At 38.6% G+C, this 15,354-nt stretch overlaps 1 protein-coding gene across 2 annotated transcripts in view; it reads right to left on the bottom strand.

Moving 5' to 3' along the window:
• The window catches only part of PARD3B (par-3 family cell polarity regulator beta), a 1,151,446-nt gene that overhangs the window by 330,287 nt on the left and 805,805 nt on the right, over positions 1–15,354 (bottom strand). For both annotated transcript variants that reach the window (XM_061382241.1, XM_061382248.1), the window contains exons 17-18: positions 6,182–6,388; positions 5,217–5,454 (exon numbers count right to left, since the gene is read on the bottom strand). In XM_061382241.1, coding sequence (XP_061238225.1) covers positions 5,217–5,454; positions 6,182–6,388 — 445 coding nt within the window. The remainder of the gene's footprint in view (positions 1–5,216; positions 5,455–6,181; positions 6,389–15,354) is intronic.

The raw sequence follows: 15,354 nt of genomic DNA, 5'->3' as shown, positions 1-15,354 counted from the left end.
ACTGCAAGGAGATCCAACCAGTCCATTCTGAAGGAGATCAGTCCTGGGATTTCTTTGGAAGGAATGATGCTAAAGCTTAAACTCCAGTACTTTGGCCACCTCATGCGAAGAGTTGACTCATTGGAAAAGACTCTGATGCTGGGAGGGATTGGGAGCAGGAGGAGAAGGGGATGACAGAGGATGAAATGGCTGGATGGCATCACTGACTCGATGGACATGAGTCTGAGTGAACTCTGGGAGTTGGCGATAGACAGGGAGGCCTGGCGCGCTGTGATTCATGGGGTCGCAAAGAGTCAGACACAACTGAGCAACTCATCTGATCTGATGTAAGTGAAGAATAATTATGAACGCTTTTGACAAAGAGGAGGCATTCAACGATGTTAGTGATCAAATGAGTATGGGCAAAATACTAAAAGACAGAAATGAAATTCTTAGTAGCAGGTTTTACTCTTTGTTCTTTGTTAATCAATCAAAAAAGTTTCCTGGGCACACCAACGGTATAGAAGAAGGTACTTGATGGACATTGAATCTTTCCATTTAGGTCCAGAACAAGCTGACCATCTGAAGCGTTTTAAAGTGAGTGGTCTATAATACCAAGAGTAGATGATAGTGGCTATGATGTAAAGGAATGGATTTCAAACACAATTAAACTGACAGAATTCAGTTTCAAGAATATAAGGATTGACAAGTTTATTAAATAATTAAGAAATCAAGGACTGACTTTGGGTTTTTGCTATAAACAGGGCAAGATTTTCTTAGCCAAAGGATATTATATATATGTTTTTAGTGCTAGAAAATATCTGTTAGACCCCAGGAAGGTGGATAGGGCTGATAGCTATGAGGTTGTTTATTGAGGGGTTTTGGACTTCACCCTTTGGTTGCAAGGAGCCACTCACTGGTGGTCTTTTCTGCAGGGTAGTGCCATGAAGAATACAAGAAACACAAAATGAAAAAAATGTAAGCACCTTGATCCTCTAAAATTCTCTTTCAACAGCAGGTAAAACAGAGTATAGAGGGAAACTACCAAAATTGGTAGGTTCTTAAGCTGCATATTTTCCCACAATAAGTCATAGCCTATGTAAGAGCCATAGGTGAAATTGCAAGGAACTAATTCTGAAATCAACAAAGCATACTGGAGCCGGACAATACATATAAAGGTATGAATTAATGAGATCTCCCATAAGTTTTTCAAAATGATAGGAAATAGGTTAAATTAACTGAGCTAAACTGTGCTATTACATGGCATCAACACAAAGCGACCAGAGAATAGCAGAAAAGCACACGACACTTAACTTCCCACGAGCAAGAGCAAAGCTACCGCTACCACAATTACACTTCCATGATGTGTGGTGAGGGAAGGACAGGGAGGCAGAAATTTGGTCCCTGCTCACGCCCTTGGCCAAGCATCATTGTACATGGCACAGCTACATAATCTATACTAAAGCCCCATGTTCAGGAGGGTGTCTGAAGTGCAGATACCGGAACAAAATTATACATATTTAAACCACATATCTAACTCCTTGAGATCCTTAGAGCAATCAATTTTTTTTTTTAAATAAGTAACTAAGTCAATAGCATCTGAACAACAGATGAGAGTTAAAGCAAAGTCTGTTGGCTAATGGTAACAGCTTTTGTGTTCTTTCTTGTTGAAAATGTGCATGTAGCAGCATCTCCAATATGCTCACAAACTCGGATGCAAAAGGCTACGGAAAACAGTTGCTATTTTTACACCGGAGATAAAATCAAACACCACCTTTCAGATCTTAATTTTTCTAAAATAGGGCAAGGAAATAAAATCTGAATTACTAGATGTCTCAAGAATCTAGGACCTGTGATTTCTATCAGAGGAAAACACAGCAAACATTGGACAACGACAGGAAGAGCCAGCTCTGTATTCTGGGCAGTGGAGTATGAACCTGCCAACTCACATCATCTGAAATAAAATACAGAGTTAAAGTTTAATTTAGTAATATTCTAGAAAATGGGAAATGTGAAGCTATAATAGTTTTTCTATTTACAGACTACTGTAGTTAAATCTTTATAGTATTTTTCTTTAGCACTTTAAAGAGGATTTTTTAACCTTATAAATTAATATTGTAAAGTATTAATAATTATGATAATAGCAATATGTTTTTCTACTGATGCTGCAAAAACCGCCATATACTGAGTGGCTTAAACAACAAAAATGGGCTGAAATTAATGGGTTGGCAGGCTGTGTTCCCATCTGGAAGTTCTCCAGAGAGAATCCATTGCTCTGTCCTTCCCACCTTCTAGAGGCTGCCCACAGTCCTTGGCTCACAGTCCCTCCAGCTACATATTGCATTTCTCTGTATCTTCCACAGTCACATCTTCTTTTAAAATTTTTTTTATCTGTTTAATTTTGGCTGTGCTGAAACTGTTGCTGCATGGGCTTTTTCTCTAGTTGCGGTATGCGGGCTTCTCATTGCGGTGGGTTCTCTTGTTGCAGAGCATGGGCTCTAGGTGCTGACCTTCAGTAGTTGTGGCTCCCGGGCTCTGGAGCTCAGGCTCATTGTGTGGGCTTAGATGCTCTGCAGCATGTGGGATCTTCCCAGAACATGGATTGAACCCATGTCTCCTAAACTGGCAGGTGGATTGCCATCCACTGTACCACTGGGGAAGCCCTTCCACTTTTAAGACCCCTTGTTTTTGCCATACGCCCACTGGTGGAAATTCAGGATAATTTCCTTATCCTAAGGCCAGCTGAACAGAAAACTCAATTCTACCTGCAACCTCACTTCTCCTTTGCCAGGCAATATAACATGCTCACAGGTACTACAAATTGGGACATGAAAATCTTTAGGGAAGCCATTATTCTACTTACTGTGATAATGAACATTTATTGAATATTTGTTACTTGCCAGGCATTGTTCTAAGCAAGTTACATATAATTAAGCAGCTATAATTCTCTTAATAATAGATTTTATTGTTATTCCCATTTTTTAGATGACACAGAACGAGATTAAGTAACTTGCCCAATGTTACCTAGAGAGAAAGCACAGAAGCCAGGGTTGGCATCAGAGTGACAAATACAGTCTGCATTTTTAATCTCTGAACTCCACGACTGCAAAGGCGATTCTCATCTAAATATACTACAGTTCTGTGTTATCATTATTATCAAGGATGATTATCTAATAGCAGTCATGATAGTTACCCAGAATACGGGCAGGTTTAACATTTTAATTGGTAAATGGATAGATAAAACCATAGAAACCATCAGGGAAAACAAGGGTTTTTTAGAGATTTGTCCCGTGTCTAGATTATGTGTGTCCCTAAATGTCACTTTGCAGTTTCAAGGTCACATGTACGTATACACACACACACACACACACAAACAGGGAGGGAGAGAGGGAGAGAGGGAGAGAGAGAATATATATATATATATATATATATATATATGAATAACAGATATGGAATGGAACTTTCTGTTTCACTAAAATTTCAGTTGAAGACCCTTAACTGAGAACATCTGATGACAAATACCACTCAGCATTCTTAAGAAAGGCATCTCTTAAGGGTTTAATAAGAGATGCAAAACTTGCCCATCAACCATCACCTCCCATGATCATCTTCAGCCCATGGAACAGAAAGGTAGAGATTGAGATTTTCTTAGATGGGATATTATAGAGGTAAAGGCAGTAATGGAAAGAGGTGCTTCTTTATCAAATTGTGGGCATCTTGACAGCATATACACGGCATATATGAAGGTAGCTGTTGGAGAAGAATTAAAGTTGGTTTCTGATTGCACCCGGCTGAGCCATGCCTAGTCAATAGACTGGCTGCCTATGACATCTGTCTTACAGTCTCACTGAGTTAGACAACAGTGGACCAGTCTTATTTTGAAACTGAGGAAAGCAAGGCTCAAGGAGCCTTAACGTGTATGATGGTACTTAACATGTGTGATGCCCAGCAGTTTGTGTAGGAAGGTGATAGGTTCAGACGAAGGCCCTCTGACTCCAGATGCAATGACCTCTCCACTACACCACAGTGCCTCTGTAGGTGATGGCTGATGTGCCCACAGACCTGGCCACGGACACACCTGGAATCACAGTGGGAGTAGGGTATGGTTCATCTACCCTGTTGTCTCTGATTCAAAGGCTGTATTCTAGAGGTCACAGGTAAAAGACTCCTTTGCCTCTTGCTTTCCCTATGTTGACGAAGAAGCATTTTCTTTACTCAAATCATGCACTGGTACCAAAGGCTCTGGGCACTACCCATGCCTCCAGCAAAACATGTTTATGGCAGCTTCCTGCCATCACCAGTGTCAGAAGCCAACCAAGAAGGCTCCTTCTGTCTTTGCAGAAAAGGAGCACGCAAAATCACCAGTTAAGATTTTTAAGCATCTACATATGATCCAGCAATCCCATTCCTGGGCATATATCTATTCAAAACTATAATTCAAAAAGATATATGCACCTCTATGTTCATAGCAGCATTATTCACAATAGCCAAGAATGAAAACAACCAAAATGTCTATTGACAAATGCATGGATAAAGAAGATGTGTTATGTATACACAATGGAACATTACTCAGCCATAAAAAAGAATGAAATAAGGCCATTTGCAGCAACATGGCTAGAACTAGAGATTATCATACTAAGCAGGGTATGTCAGAAAGAGAGAGACAGATATATGATGTCATGTATATGTGGAATCTAAAATATGACACAAATGAATTCATCTATGGGACAGAAACAGACTCCTGTACATAGAGTCTGTTACTCATATACATCCTTGCTATTGCCAAGGATGAGGGAGGGTGGGAAAGAGATGGACTGAGAGTTTGGGGTTAGTGAATACAACCATTATATAGAGAATGGATAAACAGCAATGTCCTACTATACAGCAGAGGGAATAATATTCAATTCCCTGTGATAAACCATCGTGGAAAAGAATGTGTGTATGTGTCTGTGTGTATGTGTGTGTGTATATATATATGTATATATATACACACATATATATATATATACTTCTTTTATAACCGAATCACTTTGTTGTACAGCAGAAATTAACACACCAATGTAAATCAAGTATAGTTCAATTAAAAAAATATTTTTAGGCATCTAGCTGTTAAGGAAGGAAAGCTTGCATTTTTTTTTTTTTTTTTTGAGTGAACACAAATAAGTGTTTTCATCAGGAGAGAAAAAACCAAACCAAAGCAAAGTAACCCAACTTTGCCGTCAAAAGCAGGTCCCTACCTTAGCATGGCACCAAATCCCTTCTTCTTTATTTTCCTTTCTGGATCTTCATTTCCCTCTTTCTGCTTTTTCTCCTTGACTTTTAATTTGCCCTTTTCCTTCTTCTTCTCCTTTTCTTTCGTTTTTTTGACTTTCCTGGCTTTATTTTCTGCATTTTCTAGCTCAGAGTTCCCCTGAGGGGCAGATTCACAATTCAGAGCTCCTTGACCAGAGTGAGAGCTCCTATCAGACAGACCATCTGCACAAGAGGGGAAAAAAAAAAAAATCAATGCAGTCAGGGGCTCCTCTGTCAGTATTTCAAGAAAAGTTAAAATAGAGAAGAACAAATCAAAGCACTCAGGAGTTCTACCCTGCCACGTGGCTACATGTACCCTTTGAAGAGACAACTGCCTAAATCTGGTTACGCAAGGCTTTTGCTGTTGGGAGTGGACGGCCCTGGTTGCTTAGCCATGAGTATAAAAGGTTTGATATGGGCTGAAACGCTGATCTCTCTGAAAGCAGCTTGTTAACCTTGATCAGCTCAGAATGCCGACATGCTGGGAAACAAACAGGGTGAGTTTATTTCCAGAAGTTTCTGAGTGCAGCTATAACCCGGCTGTTTCAATGCAATTAATGCAGTCAGTCCTTGGGTTGAGGCTGCTTCTAATGACTTGAATAAGAATGTCAAGAAATGCATACTTAGTGCTGCTACCCTAAGGGCAAATGACAGTTGGTCCTTGTAGGAAATTGAAGGAGAACAATTCTTCAGTGGTTGGCCTGTAAAATAAATTGCATATTGCGTTATCCAATTCCATGTTCATTAAGCCAAAGGGCAAAACATATCAGGAAAATGAATTACTTTTAATATCAAAAATATAATTGTGATCCTTAAATCATTTTTCCCTGTGGTTGAGCACCCATTCGTGCCTATGATTCGCTGATAATAATGAGAGGAAGAAACCATTTCAGCAAGCGTGTCGCCGTACCGGCTTCTAACTCTTCAGGTCCATCGTAAGATTTGTCAATGGCTGCTCGGAAGCTCTCGTTGCAGCCCCGGCCGCGGACCATGTGTGGCCGAGGCCTGTGGAAGGGAAGTTCATTCTTCCTGACCTCGGCAACTGCGGTCTGTAGGCTCTCCAAGGAGCTGGACTTTTTCAAACCCAGAGTTGGACCAAAATCTTTGCTTGGAGAATCTGGAAAAAAAAGAAAAAAGGGCAAAAGGTCACCTTTCCCCTAAGGCAGCCTGATGGAGTAGGAAGGCTTGTTGTTCTATCTCAAAAGGCAGGGGAAGGGATGTTAAGGGGGTGGGACTTGGTGTTAAACCTCATCTTTGCCACTTTTTGTGACTTTGAGCAAATATTTGACTTCTTAGTGCCTTAGTTGCTTTTCTATAAAGATGTGGGAAGATTTAAAATGATAATACATGTTATATACAGAATAAATATGTATATATATATTTATGTACACACACATACACATATACATGAATTTGAAAAGCTGTAGCACTCTCTAGAGATTATATGTATGAGAGTGTGTATACACACACTCACATAGCCACACACACATCTAGCACCTAAGTGTTTCACGGTTCTCATTCTAAGCACTCCCATACATTGTAGCTTTTATTATTTCCAAAATTGTTCTTACAGTTATTAAGGAATGTAATATGCACAAAAATCAAACAGCATTGAAGTGATTTTAATTTCTGTCCTTAAACACTTTATCATACTCTAGCACTGTTCCTGTATAGTAAATGCAATTTATTTAGTCAACAGAAAAAGCAAAGCAAGGAAAGAAAACAACTTTTCTGTGTCAATGCTTACTGTTCCATATGTATTTCTATTTGATTATCTAGGAAATGGGGTAATTTTCTTTGCATGATATAATATTCCAAAAAAGCCTAGGTGGAGTTTAATAATTTGTGTTTTGATATATAGTATTTTTCATTTGTACGGTTTGTCTTGCTCTGTTACCTGGCACTTTTCACTCATGCCTTGATCTCCATTCCCACCCACAGTCAGGCTCGCAGTTGTGTGTAACAGGATTATGCTATATAAATACCAGCAGCACAAGGATTATTTTAAAGATGGAGGGAATTCTAGCAGGGCTCTTTTCCACCAGGGCCAAAGCTCACGATCATCTCCAGTTACAAAGATTACTGTCATGAAGGGGCTACACTTGCATTTCTGGAAATAGACTACCTTACAGTTTTTAGTAGATACAGATTGAGTACATCTTATGGATTGTGAACATAAAGTAGGTACTTCAATGCCTAGTACATAGTAAGGCTCAGTAAACAGCTCTATCATTTCTGACTATGATCACTATTTTCGCTTCTACTAATGCTGCTGCCATAAATATTATTACTAGTTGCTTAAGAAAATACTAGGTAGTACAAGGAATAGAAAAGAAGTACAGCAAAGGCGTCATGCCTGTATAGACATGCATAGAGTTAAAAAACAAAATACACCATCCCATGTATTGTAAATATGTTAAAAACAGTCAAAATAATGACAATAATGCTAATAGCGAACAATGCAGAGAGCGCTTAGCCCAGTTGTAAGTGGTTTACCTGTACTGAAAGTGAAAGTGAAAGTCAAGTCGCTCAGTCGTGTCCGACTCTTTGCGACCCTGTGGACCATAGCCCACCAGGCTCCTCCATCCATGGGATTCTCCAGGCAAGAGTACTGGAGTGGGTTGCCATTTCCTTCTCCAGGGGATCTTCCCAACCCAGGGATCAAACCCAGGTCTCCCACATTGCAGGCAGATGCTTTAACCTCTGAGCCACCAGGGAAGTAGTGCTACTGCCAATATTGTTCCCATTTTACAGATGAGGAAACGCAGGCAGAGGGCAGAGAAATACCTGGTCTAAAGATACACACTTAATAAGCATCAGAGCTGGGAACTGTTTTCAGGAAGCCCCACTGTGCCTTTTCTGCTCTATATTGTCCAAAGTTGTACTTGGCCTCCACCCTCTACTTGACTATGGTGAAGCGACTTCAAATGGTCTCTCGTTTCCTTATCTCTAACTAAGACCATTAGTCTCGATTAGCCCTGGGTCTAGTTAAACAGACAAAAATGCAAAAACTGGATGTTGTTTTTTCAGCTTCCCATTACCTTGCTGCTGCTGCTGCTGCTGCTAAGTCGCTTCAGTCGTGTCTGACTCTGTGCGACCCCATAGACAGCAGCCCACCAGGCTCCCCCGTCCCTGGGAATCTCCAGGCAAGAACACTGGAGTGGGTTGCCATTTCCTTCTCCAATGCATGAAAGTGAAAAGTGAAAATGAAGTCGCTCAGTCGTGTCCGACTCCTAGCGACCCCACGGACTGCAGCCCACCAGGCTCCTCCATCCATGGGATTTTCCAGGCAAGAGTACTGGAGTGGGTTGCCATTACCTTACAGGAGGCAATTTTGCACTTTAACAATATACATGATGACAATAAACATTCCATTTTATAGGTAACAGTGTATCATTAAGATACGCAACATAGATGGGATTAAGGAGGAAAAAAAATAAGAAATTTCAGGGACAAATTTCAGGTGCTACTTTGCAAATAGTAAATAGTAAGAATACACTGCTACCAAATCTACAAAGAGGTGTATTTCTTATAGTCCTAAGAAGGAAAGTTAGTGCAAGAAACAGAAACTGAATAAGATTGTTTCTGACAAGAAAACAAAAAGCAACAGAGAGGTGTGGGAGTATTAAAGCAACAGTAAAAGCTTTGGAGTTTACAGAAAATATTTTACACCATCTCTCCCTAGGGATCTGACATGAAGTTTGGGAAAAACATGAAGATGAAAACTATCTGAGGAAGCCTAGTTCCTCTATCAACAATAGTAATCATCTTTTATTTATTAATTGCCATTCAGGAGATTATATTAGAGCCCAAACTGTAAGTATTCACATCAACCTTTAGCAATAAATTCTAGGGAACATGAAAGTGAATAAATCATCCAAGATATAAGGCATGTTATCTAAAAGGAGCTCAGCAAGAAGTCATCTTTGAGAAGGAACAAATACACTGTTACTCATTTGAAGCAAACTGAACATTAGGGATTCATGGGTTTTGCAGGATTAATAGAACTGGCAATTAATTCACTTTACATAAATAGAAGTCACAAATTAGAAGTGTCAACTGATGTTGGCCAAAATTATAGCCTAACTCTACTGGATGTGGTTAAAAAAAAAACAAAAAAAACAAAAGCAGAAAAGCATTTGAGTCTTGGTTGTAAATGTGGACTCAGCGATTTTCAGGCTTGAAAACAACTTTCTTATTTATTTCTAGGGAATAAACAGGATACAGTGGTGGGGAAAAAAAGACTGATGTTAGAGATGAGGATTTGAAATCAGGAAAATCCTTACAAGGACTTATAGGTGCACTGAACTGACTGAACTGAATCTCTGAGTGAAAGGATCTTGGCTAGGGTTCTCATTTCCTTTATATGTCCAAGATGTCTGAGGGAAGGTTGAGGTTACTGGTTACGAGGGATTATTATAAGTCAACTGATGGCATCAGCACTAAATGCCAACCAAACACTTGGAATAAAGGTTTTAGCACATAAAGATTATATGTGAGCACAATAAATTGTCACATTCATTCCTTCTTCCCCACCCCCATTCTCCGCAGTTCCAGCTTAGGTTGCCATTGCATTGGGAATCCTGTAGCTTTCAAAAGGGGAAGATTTTCTGTGTATTTTTAGCCTAACCATTTATACAAATCATACTGTTTCTTAGGCTCCCACTTAAAGTAGAGGTCTCCTTGAAGGAATGATACGAAGGGAGTAATTAATCAAAATCAGTACCTCAGTAGTTCCATCCCACTGAAGGCATCTCCAAAGTGAGGACTCCTCACATTTTCACCTGTAGCTGATGTGATACTGTGGCTGATTTTAAGCAACTGTTTGAGACAGTGATCTCTGAATACCACATGGTATCAGTCATGAGATGGACTATGTCCAAATTTGAGCATTTACTTGTCCCATTTTGAGTATCTGAATGTAAACTGAATATAATTTTTCAATGATTTCCAGGCCCATTTAGATTAGCTGCAGATGCCAAGAAATAGATCTTTTCCCAAACTTTAGTAGCAAGGCTTTATTTTTTTAAACTTATGACTTCTATGTTCAGTCACCATGTTCTCTAAGATACTGATAAACTTATCTTCCCATCAGAAACATGAACTTGACATTCACAAATTTCTAGAAACATGATACAATGTTTATCAAAGGTACCAAAAGAGGGATCTTGCATGAGAAATGTTATATTTAAGGTAGGATAATAAAAGTATTCTTAAAGTTCCATGTGCTAAATTTTTCCTTAGATGTCTCCAAAAGAAATATCACAGAAAGATTTTTTTAAAAGATGCTATAGCTTTTTTGAAGATTTATTTGTTCCAAGTTGACTTGGACGGGCTTGACTTGAACCTGCAAGCCTTCCTCATATAGAATAGAGGGAAATTTCAGGGCCATGTTTTCTGGCTCCATCAATCCTCAGACATATCCCCTGTTCCTCCTCACCATCCAGAAAAAATGCAGTGTTATGAAGACACTGAACACATACACCAAGTCTAAAGATTTAAAGGAATTCTGCCACCACGTCTCCCATGGTCGTGAAACAAATGAAGAGAAGGGCAGTAGAGAGCTAGTGTCCAAGTGGAGAGATACCTCTTCAAAATAGAGTTAAAATACTGAAACCACTGCCTCAGTCTTCTAAGTAGAAAGTCCCATTTCAACATGTTGTTGTTCTTGTTTAGTTGCTAAGCTGTGTCCAATTCATTTGAGACCCCATGGACTGTAGCCTGCCAAGATCTTTGGTCCATGGGAGTTCCTTGGCAAGAATACTGGAGTGGGACCCAAGGACTGAACCCACATCTCCTGCATTGGCAGGTGGGTTCTTTACCACTGAGCCACCTGGGAAGTCCACTCACTTCAACTCACTGTAAAACAAAAAGTCCTTTCTGGAGGACTGTTTGGATAGGTTTCTGCCTCTTCCCTATGGCTGAGAACTGCTGCTGGTTCCCTGCAAGGCAGATGATTAGGATAATAGAGAATACGGGAATTCCCTGGTGGTCCAATGGTTAAGAATCCATCTTGTAATGCAGGAGACTCAGGTTTGATTCCTGGTTAGGGAACTAAGATCCCACATGCTGCAGAGCAACTAAGACCATGTACTGCAACAGATAATAGAGAATAAAACACTCTATAGAGAGTAGGGATTAATGGTGAATGATGAAGTGGAGAGGCAGTGAGACATTCCAATACCCCCCACTCTGCCACTTATTTTTTGAGTTATTAACCTTCCTGTGTCTGCTTCCTAATCTGTAAAATTTGGATAAAATGAGGATGGAAGAGTGCTTGGCGTATGACAGGTACTCATAAAGCATTGGTGATGATTACTGTCATTGGTGTTTTTACATCAACTCTAAACATTGAGTAAGTGAAGCTCTAGGACAGTTCATTTGGTGCAATCCACCACTGCATTTTAAAATACAACTATTCCCCCTGCAAGAAGCTGAAAAAGGGCTCCATAAAGAAATACAGTATCATCCTTCCTTTTTTATTCAAAAGTTAAACTAATTTTCCTTCAAACAACTCCTTACAGTTTTTTCTTTTGAAATAAGGTGTGTGTGTGTGTGTGTGTGTGTGTGTGTGTGTGTGTGTATCTCCATCTGTTCATCACATATAGAGGCTATTCTTGGGAAGATTAATAGTGGAGTCTTAGATACCCTTCTCCTTAGGCTATAATCATTTAATTAGTCTGAGATTTCATTGACAATGTTTGAACTTCCCATTCCAGCATTAAAATCTTGCAATAAAAGAATGCCTTAATCTAGAAGACCAGTAATTGGATCTTCCATTATTGATGAAATTGCTTCCAATACATTCTTATTAAAACATAAAGAATTATTTAGGGGAAGGTATTCACTTTCAGATACATGGCAAGTTTTCTTCCATGATAGAGCTTCATAATTAACAGATACTTATGATAGTTAACAATAAATAATGTATTAATCTGCACATTTCAGTAACATCGATAGTCCTTAAGGCATTTAGTGAAAATTAATTACATTTGAGCCCCTCCCCCTAAAACAAAGGAATTGTGCCTAGTAGTAAACTGGGGATCCAAATGATTGCAATGTTATCAAGGGGACTCAGCATGAAACTTGAGAAGGCCATGATTCGTCAAGATAGCTTGCTTTCATTAACAATTTGGCTTTGCTGTCTTATGAACAATGAACTTGGGCAAATACAATAAAAATGCTTTACTTGCTTCATGGAGAGTTGTGATGTGAAATTAATAGCCTTAAAACTCTTTGAATGAAAAATTATTACAAATTCCAAGTAGAAGTCACACCACCACTTTATTCTCCAACATATCTCACTTTGTCTTTTTATTTTAGATTAAACTTACTGAAAATTTTGTGTGTGTGTTTTTTTTAGTAGTTTCCCCTGGAGGCTAAATGCCTTATATGCTTTAATAGATATCATTGCAAATCCATTAGCCCAGAAAAAAAATTCCCATAATATATAAATGTATAATTTCCCAAATTATGTTATCTGTGCTGTGTCCATAATGGGCCTAATTACCTTCTTGCCTATCTCAATATTCCAAATATTGATCATCATTCCAAGCTTATCGCAGTGCCCTGTTTCCTATTCATTACTGCAGGGCATAATGTAATCTGGTTTATATGTTATCTGCTGACATTTGGGTCTCAGTTCTTTTACTGGCAATTTCCAAGTTCTCTAGGAGAAGAGTTTATTTTTTATTTTTCCTTTTAAGTCTCATAAATCTCGGGGTCTAATCATTTCCTGAAATTCATGTCAAAATATTCAATAATGAACTTCTCATTAAGAGTTATATATTTGTATAATCTCTCCTACTCTGACTCTAAACATTGTCTATTTTAAAGTGAAAAGATCTAGAGAAAATTATGGGAAGATTAGGTGGACAAATACAACAAATTATTTGATTATAAATGTGGGCATGGCCCTCCAAGTGACTCCACATCTACACTAAGTGTTGCTGTACACTTTACTTTTCTTCACTAAAAAATCTCTCTTTTATTTATAAATGGAAAGTCAAAACCTGATGCCCTATTTTGCTTTTTTTTTTCCTGGACTCAAATTACATCCAACAAATGTAATAAATGGTAAATTTACCACACTTAAAATATTCTGATGACAATCTCCTGTCTTTTTATTTTTTAACTTTGTGGATAAGAAAATGGATGCTGTGGTTCAATTTAGTAGGCAAACTCTTAAAAAAATACATATATTTAAAACCATATCTGAGGAGATTCTGTTAAGGCACCTGGAGAACTCAGTCAAATCCACGGCCCACAGACTGGTTTGTTGTCATCTTTTGTTTTCTCTCTCTTTGCCTTGTCAGGATAACTCTACCAGATTAAAAACAACAACAGTACCCCCAAACTGGCATTCAGGATAATAACAAGTTTAAAAATTATACAAACAGCATTGTTGTCTGGAAGGAAATGTGAATACTTAAAGAAGAAAAAAAACATAACTTTTATTATTTAAGTGCGGGAAAAAAAAAAAAAACACCTCACTTAAGAGTCAAATGAACTGATTAAAGAGGCCAGCTTTCCTACCTGTGGAATGGGATCAGTAGGATCGATGAACGCCACCTACCGTTTTCTGTCTTGCTGATCTTGGTATCCTCAGTGCAGAGAAGTACTGAATAAACATTTGTTGTAGGGATAAAGGAAGGTACAAGTGAAGAGGCGTGAGAGCATGGGGACCACGCTCCACCCCAGTGCTGTGACGCTACAGGGAGTTTACCCCATGATTGCTTTACTCCCTCAACGTTCACTCACAGCCTCTTGTTTTCACTAATATAACCCTAGGTTTTTTGGTCCTATTTTCAAGGATCTAATTATTTCTACCCTCCTTATAATTACTCTCTCATCTCTATGCTTTGTCTTTTTCTACTAGTCATTCCTTTCAACTTAACTTCTCTCTTTGTGATATTAACCTTTTCTGCTATTTCCCTGTCCTTACGCACACTTTGAATAGTCTTATTTTTCCCCACTGCCAAGAATACATTTATTCTCCTTCCAAGTCCTCCTTGTATGTCTTGCTAACAGGCTTTTCATTCCAAACACAAATGGTTTCAGTGATTTTTTTTCCCCCACCTCATTCTTTTTACCACTTATTCTTTGTATGGCTTACTTCAATAGCACCTCTTTCTTCTGCTTTTGATTGTTGAGTGGTTTATGCCTTACGTGGGTTGTATAATGCCATACTCTCAAAATAAAGTACACTAAGAAGAATTCTAATAAGTTTCTTAAAAAACTATTAGCATACCAAAAAGGTCAAACTGATTGATTTCTTGGATGGTACCCACATGAAGATATTTTTACATGATGTTGTATAAACTGGGTACCTGTATTTTTTGAGGGCCCGAAATTATTTTTATACTTTTGCTTTATTCATTTCTCCCCTTTTTATAGCTAATGGACTGCACTAAAAAGAAAAAAAAACACCTGAAATTTTCAATTACTTACTATTTTCAGAACTGATAGAAAGTAAGGTTTTATACCTTTGAATAACAATTATACGATTATATGTAATGAGAATATTCAGTAATACAAATGAGTGAGTGAGTGAATGAAAGTTGCTCAGTTGTGTCCAACTCTTTGTGACCCCATGGACTATACAGGTTTTAGAATTCTCCGGGCCAGAATACTGGAGTGGGTAGCCGTTACCTTCTCCAGGGGATCTTCCCAACCCAAGGATGGAACCCAGGTCTCTCGCATTGCAAGCGGGTTCTTTACCAGCTGAGCCACAAGGGAAACTCCCAGTAATATGAATAACAACCTCTTAAGAGGTGCACTTCAACCTAGGTTCAATCTACTGGTAAAACTTCAAGTTAAAAATCAAGTCAGCCATCAATGAGTATTTACTGACTAGTTTTTGTCACTCAGAACTGGGCTAAGTCCTAAGAGGAATAGAAGGCAAGTGAAATAGTAACTAACATTTCCCTGTTGCTTTATAATTTATAAAGTTCTTTCCTGTACAAAATGAAGCCACATCTTACACCATTGATCTTATTCAAATTCAAATGTTTTTTTCATGTCCAGAGAGAGCTACAAAGAAAGAGAGGAAGGAGGAAGGGTTGCATAAAATATACTCACCAT

Source organism: Bos javanicus, chromosome 2, assembly GCF_032452875.1.
Source record: "Bos javanicus breed banteng chromosome 2, ARS-OSU_banteng_1.0, whole genome shotgun sequence".
In the NCBI taxonomy this organism is placed as follows: Eukaryota; Metazoa; Chordata; class Mammalia; order Artiodactyla; family Bovidae; genus Bos; species Bos javanicus.
Note: the sequence above shows the minus strand (reverse complement) of the source record. Positions and strands in the feature narration are given on the sequence as shown.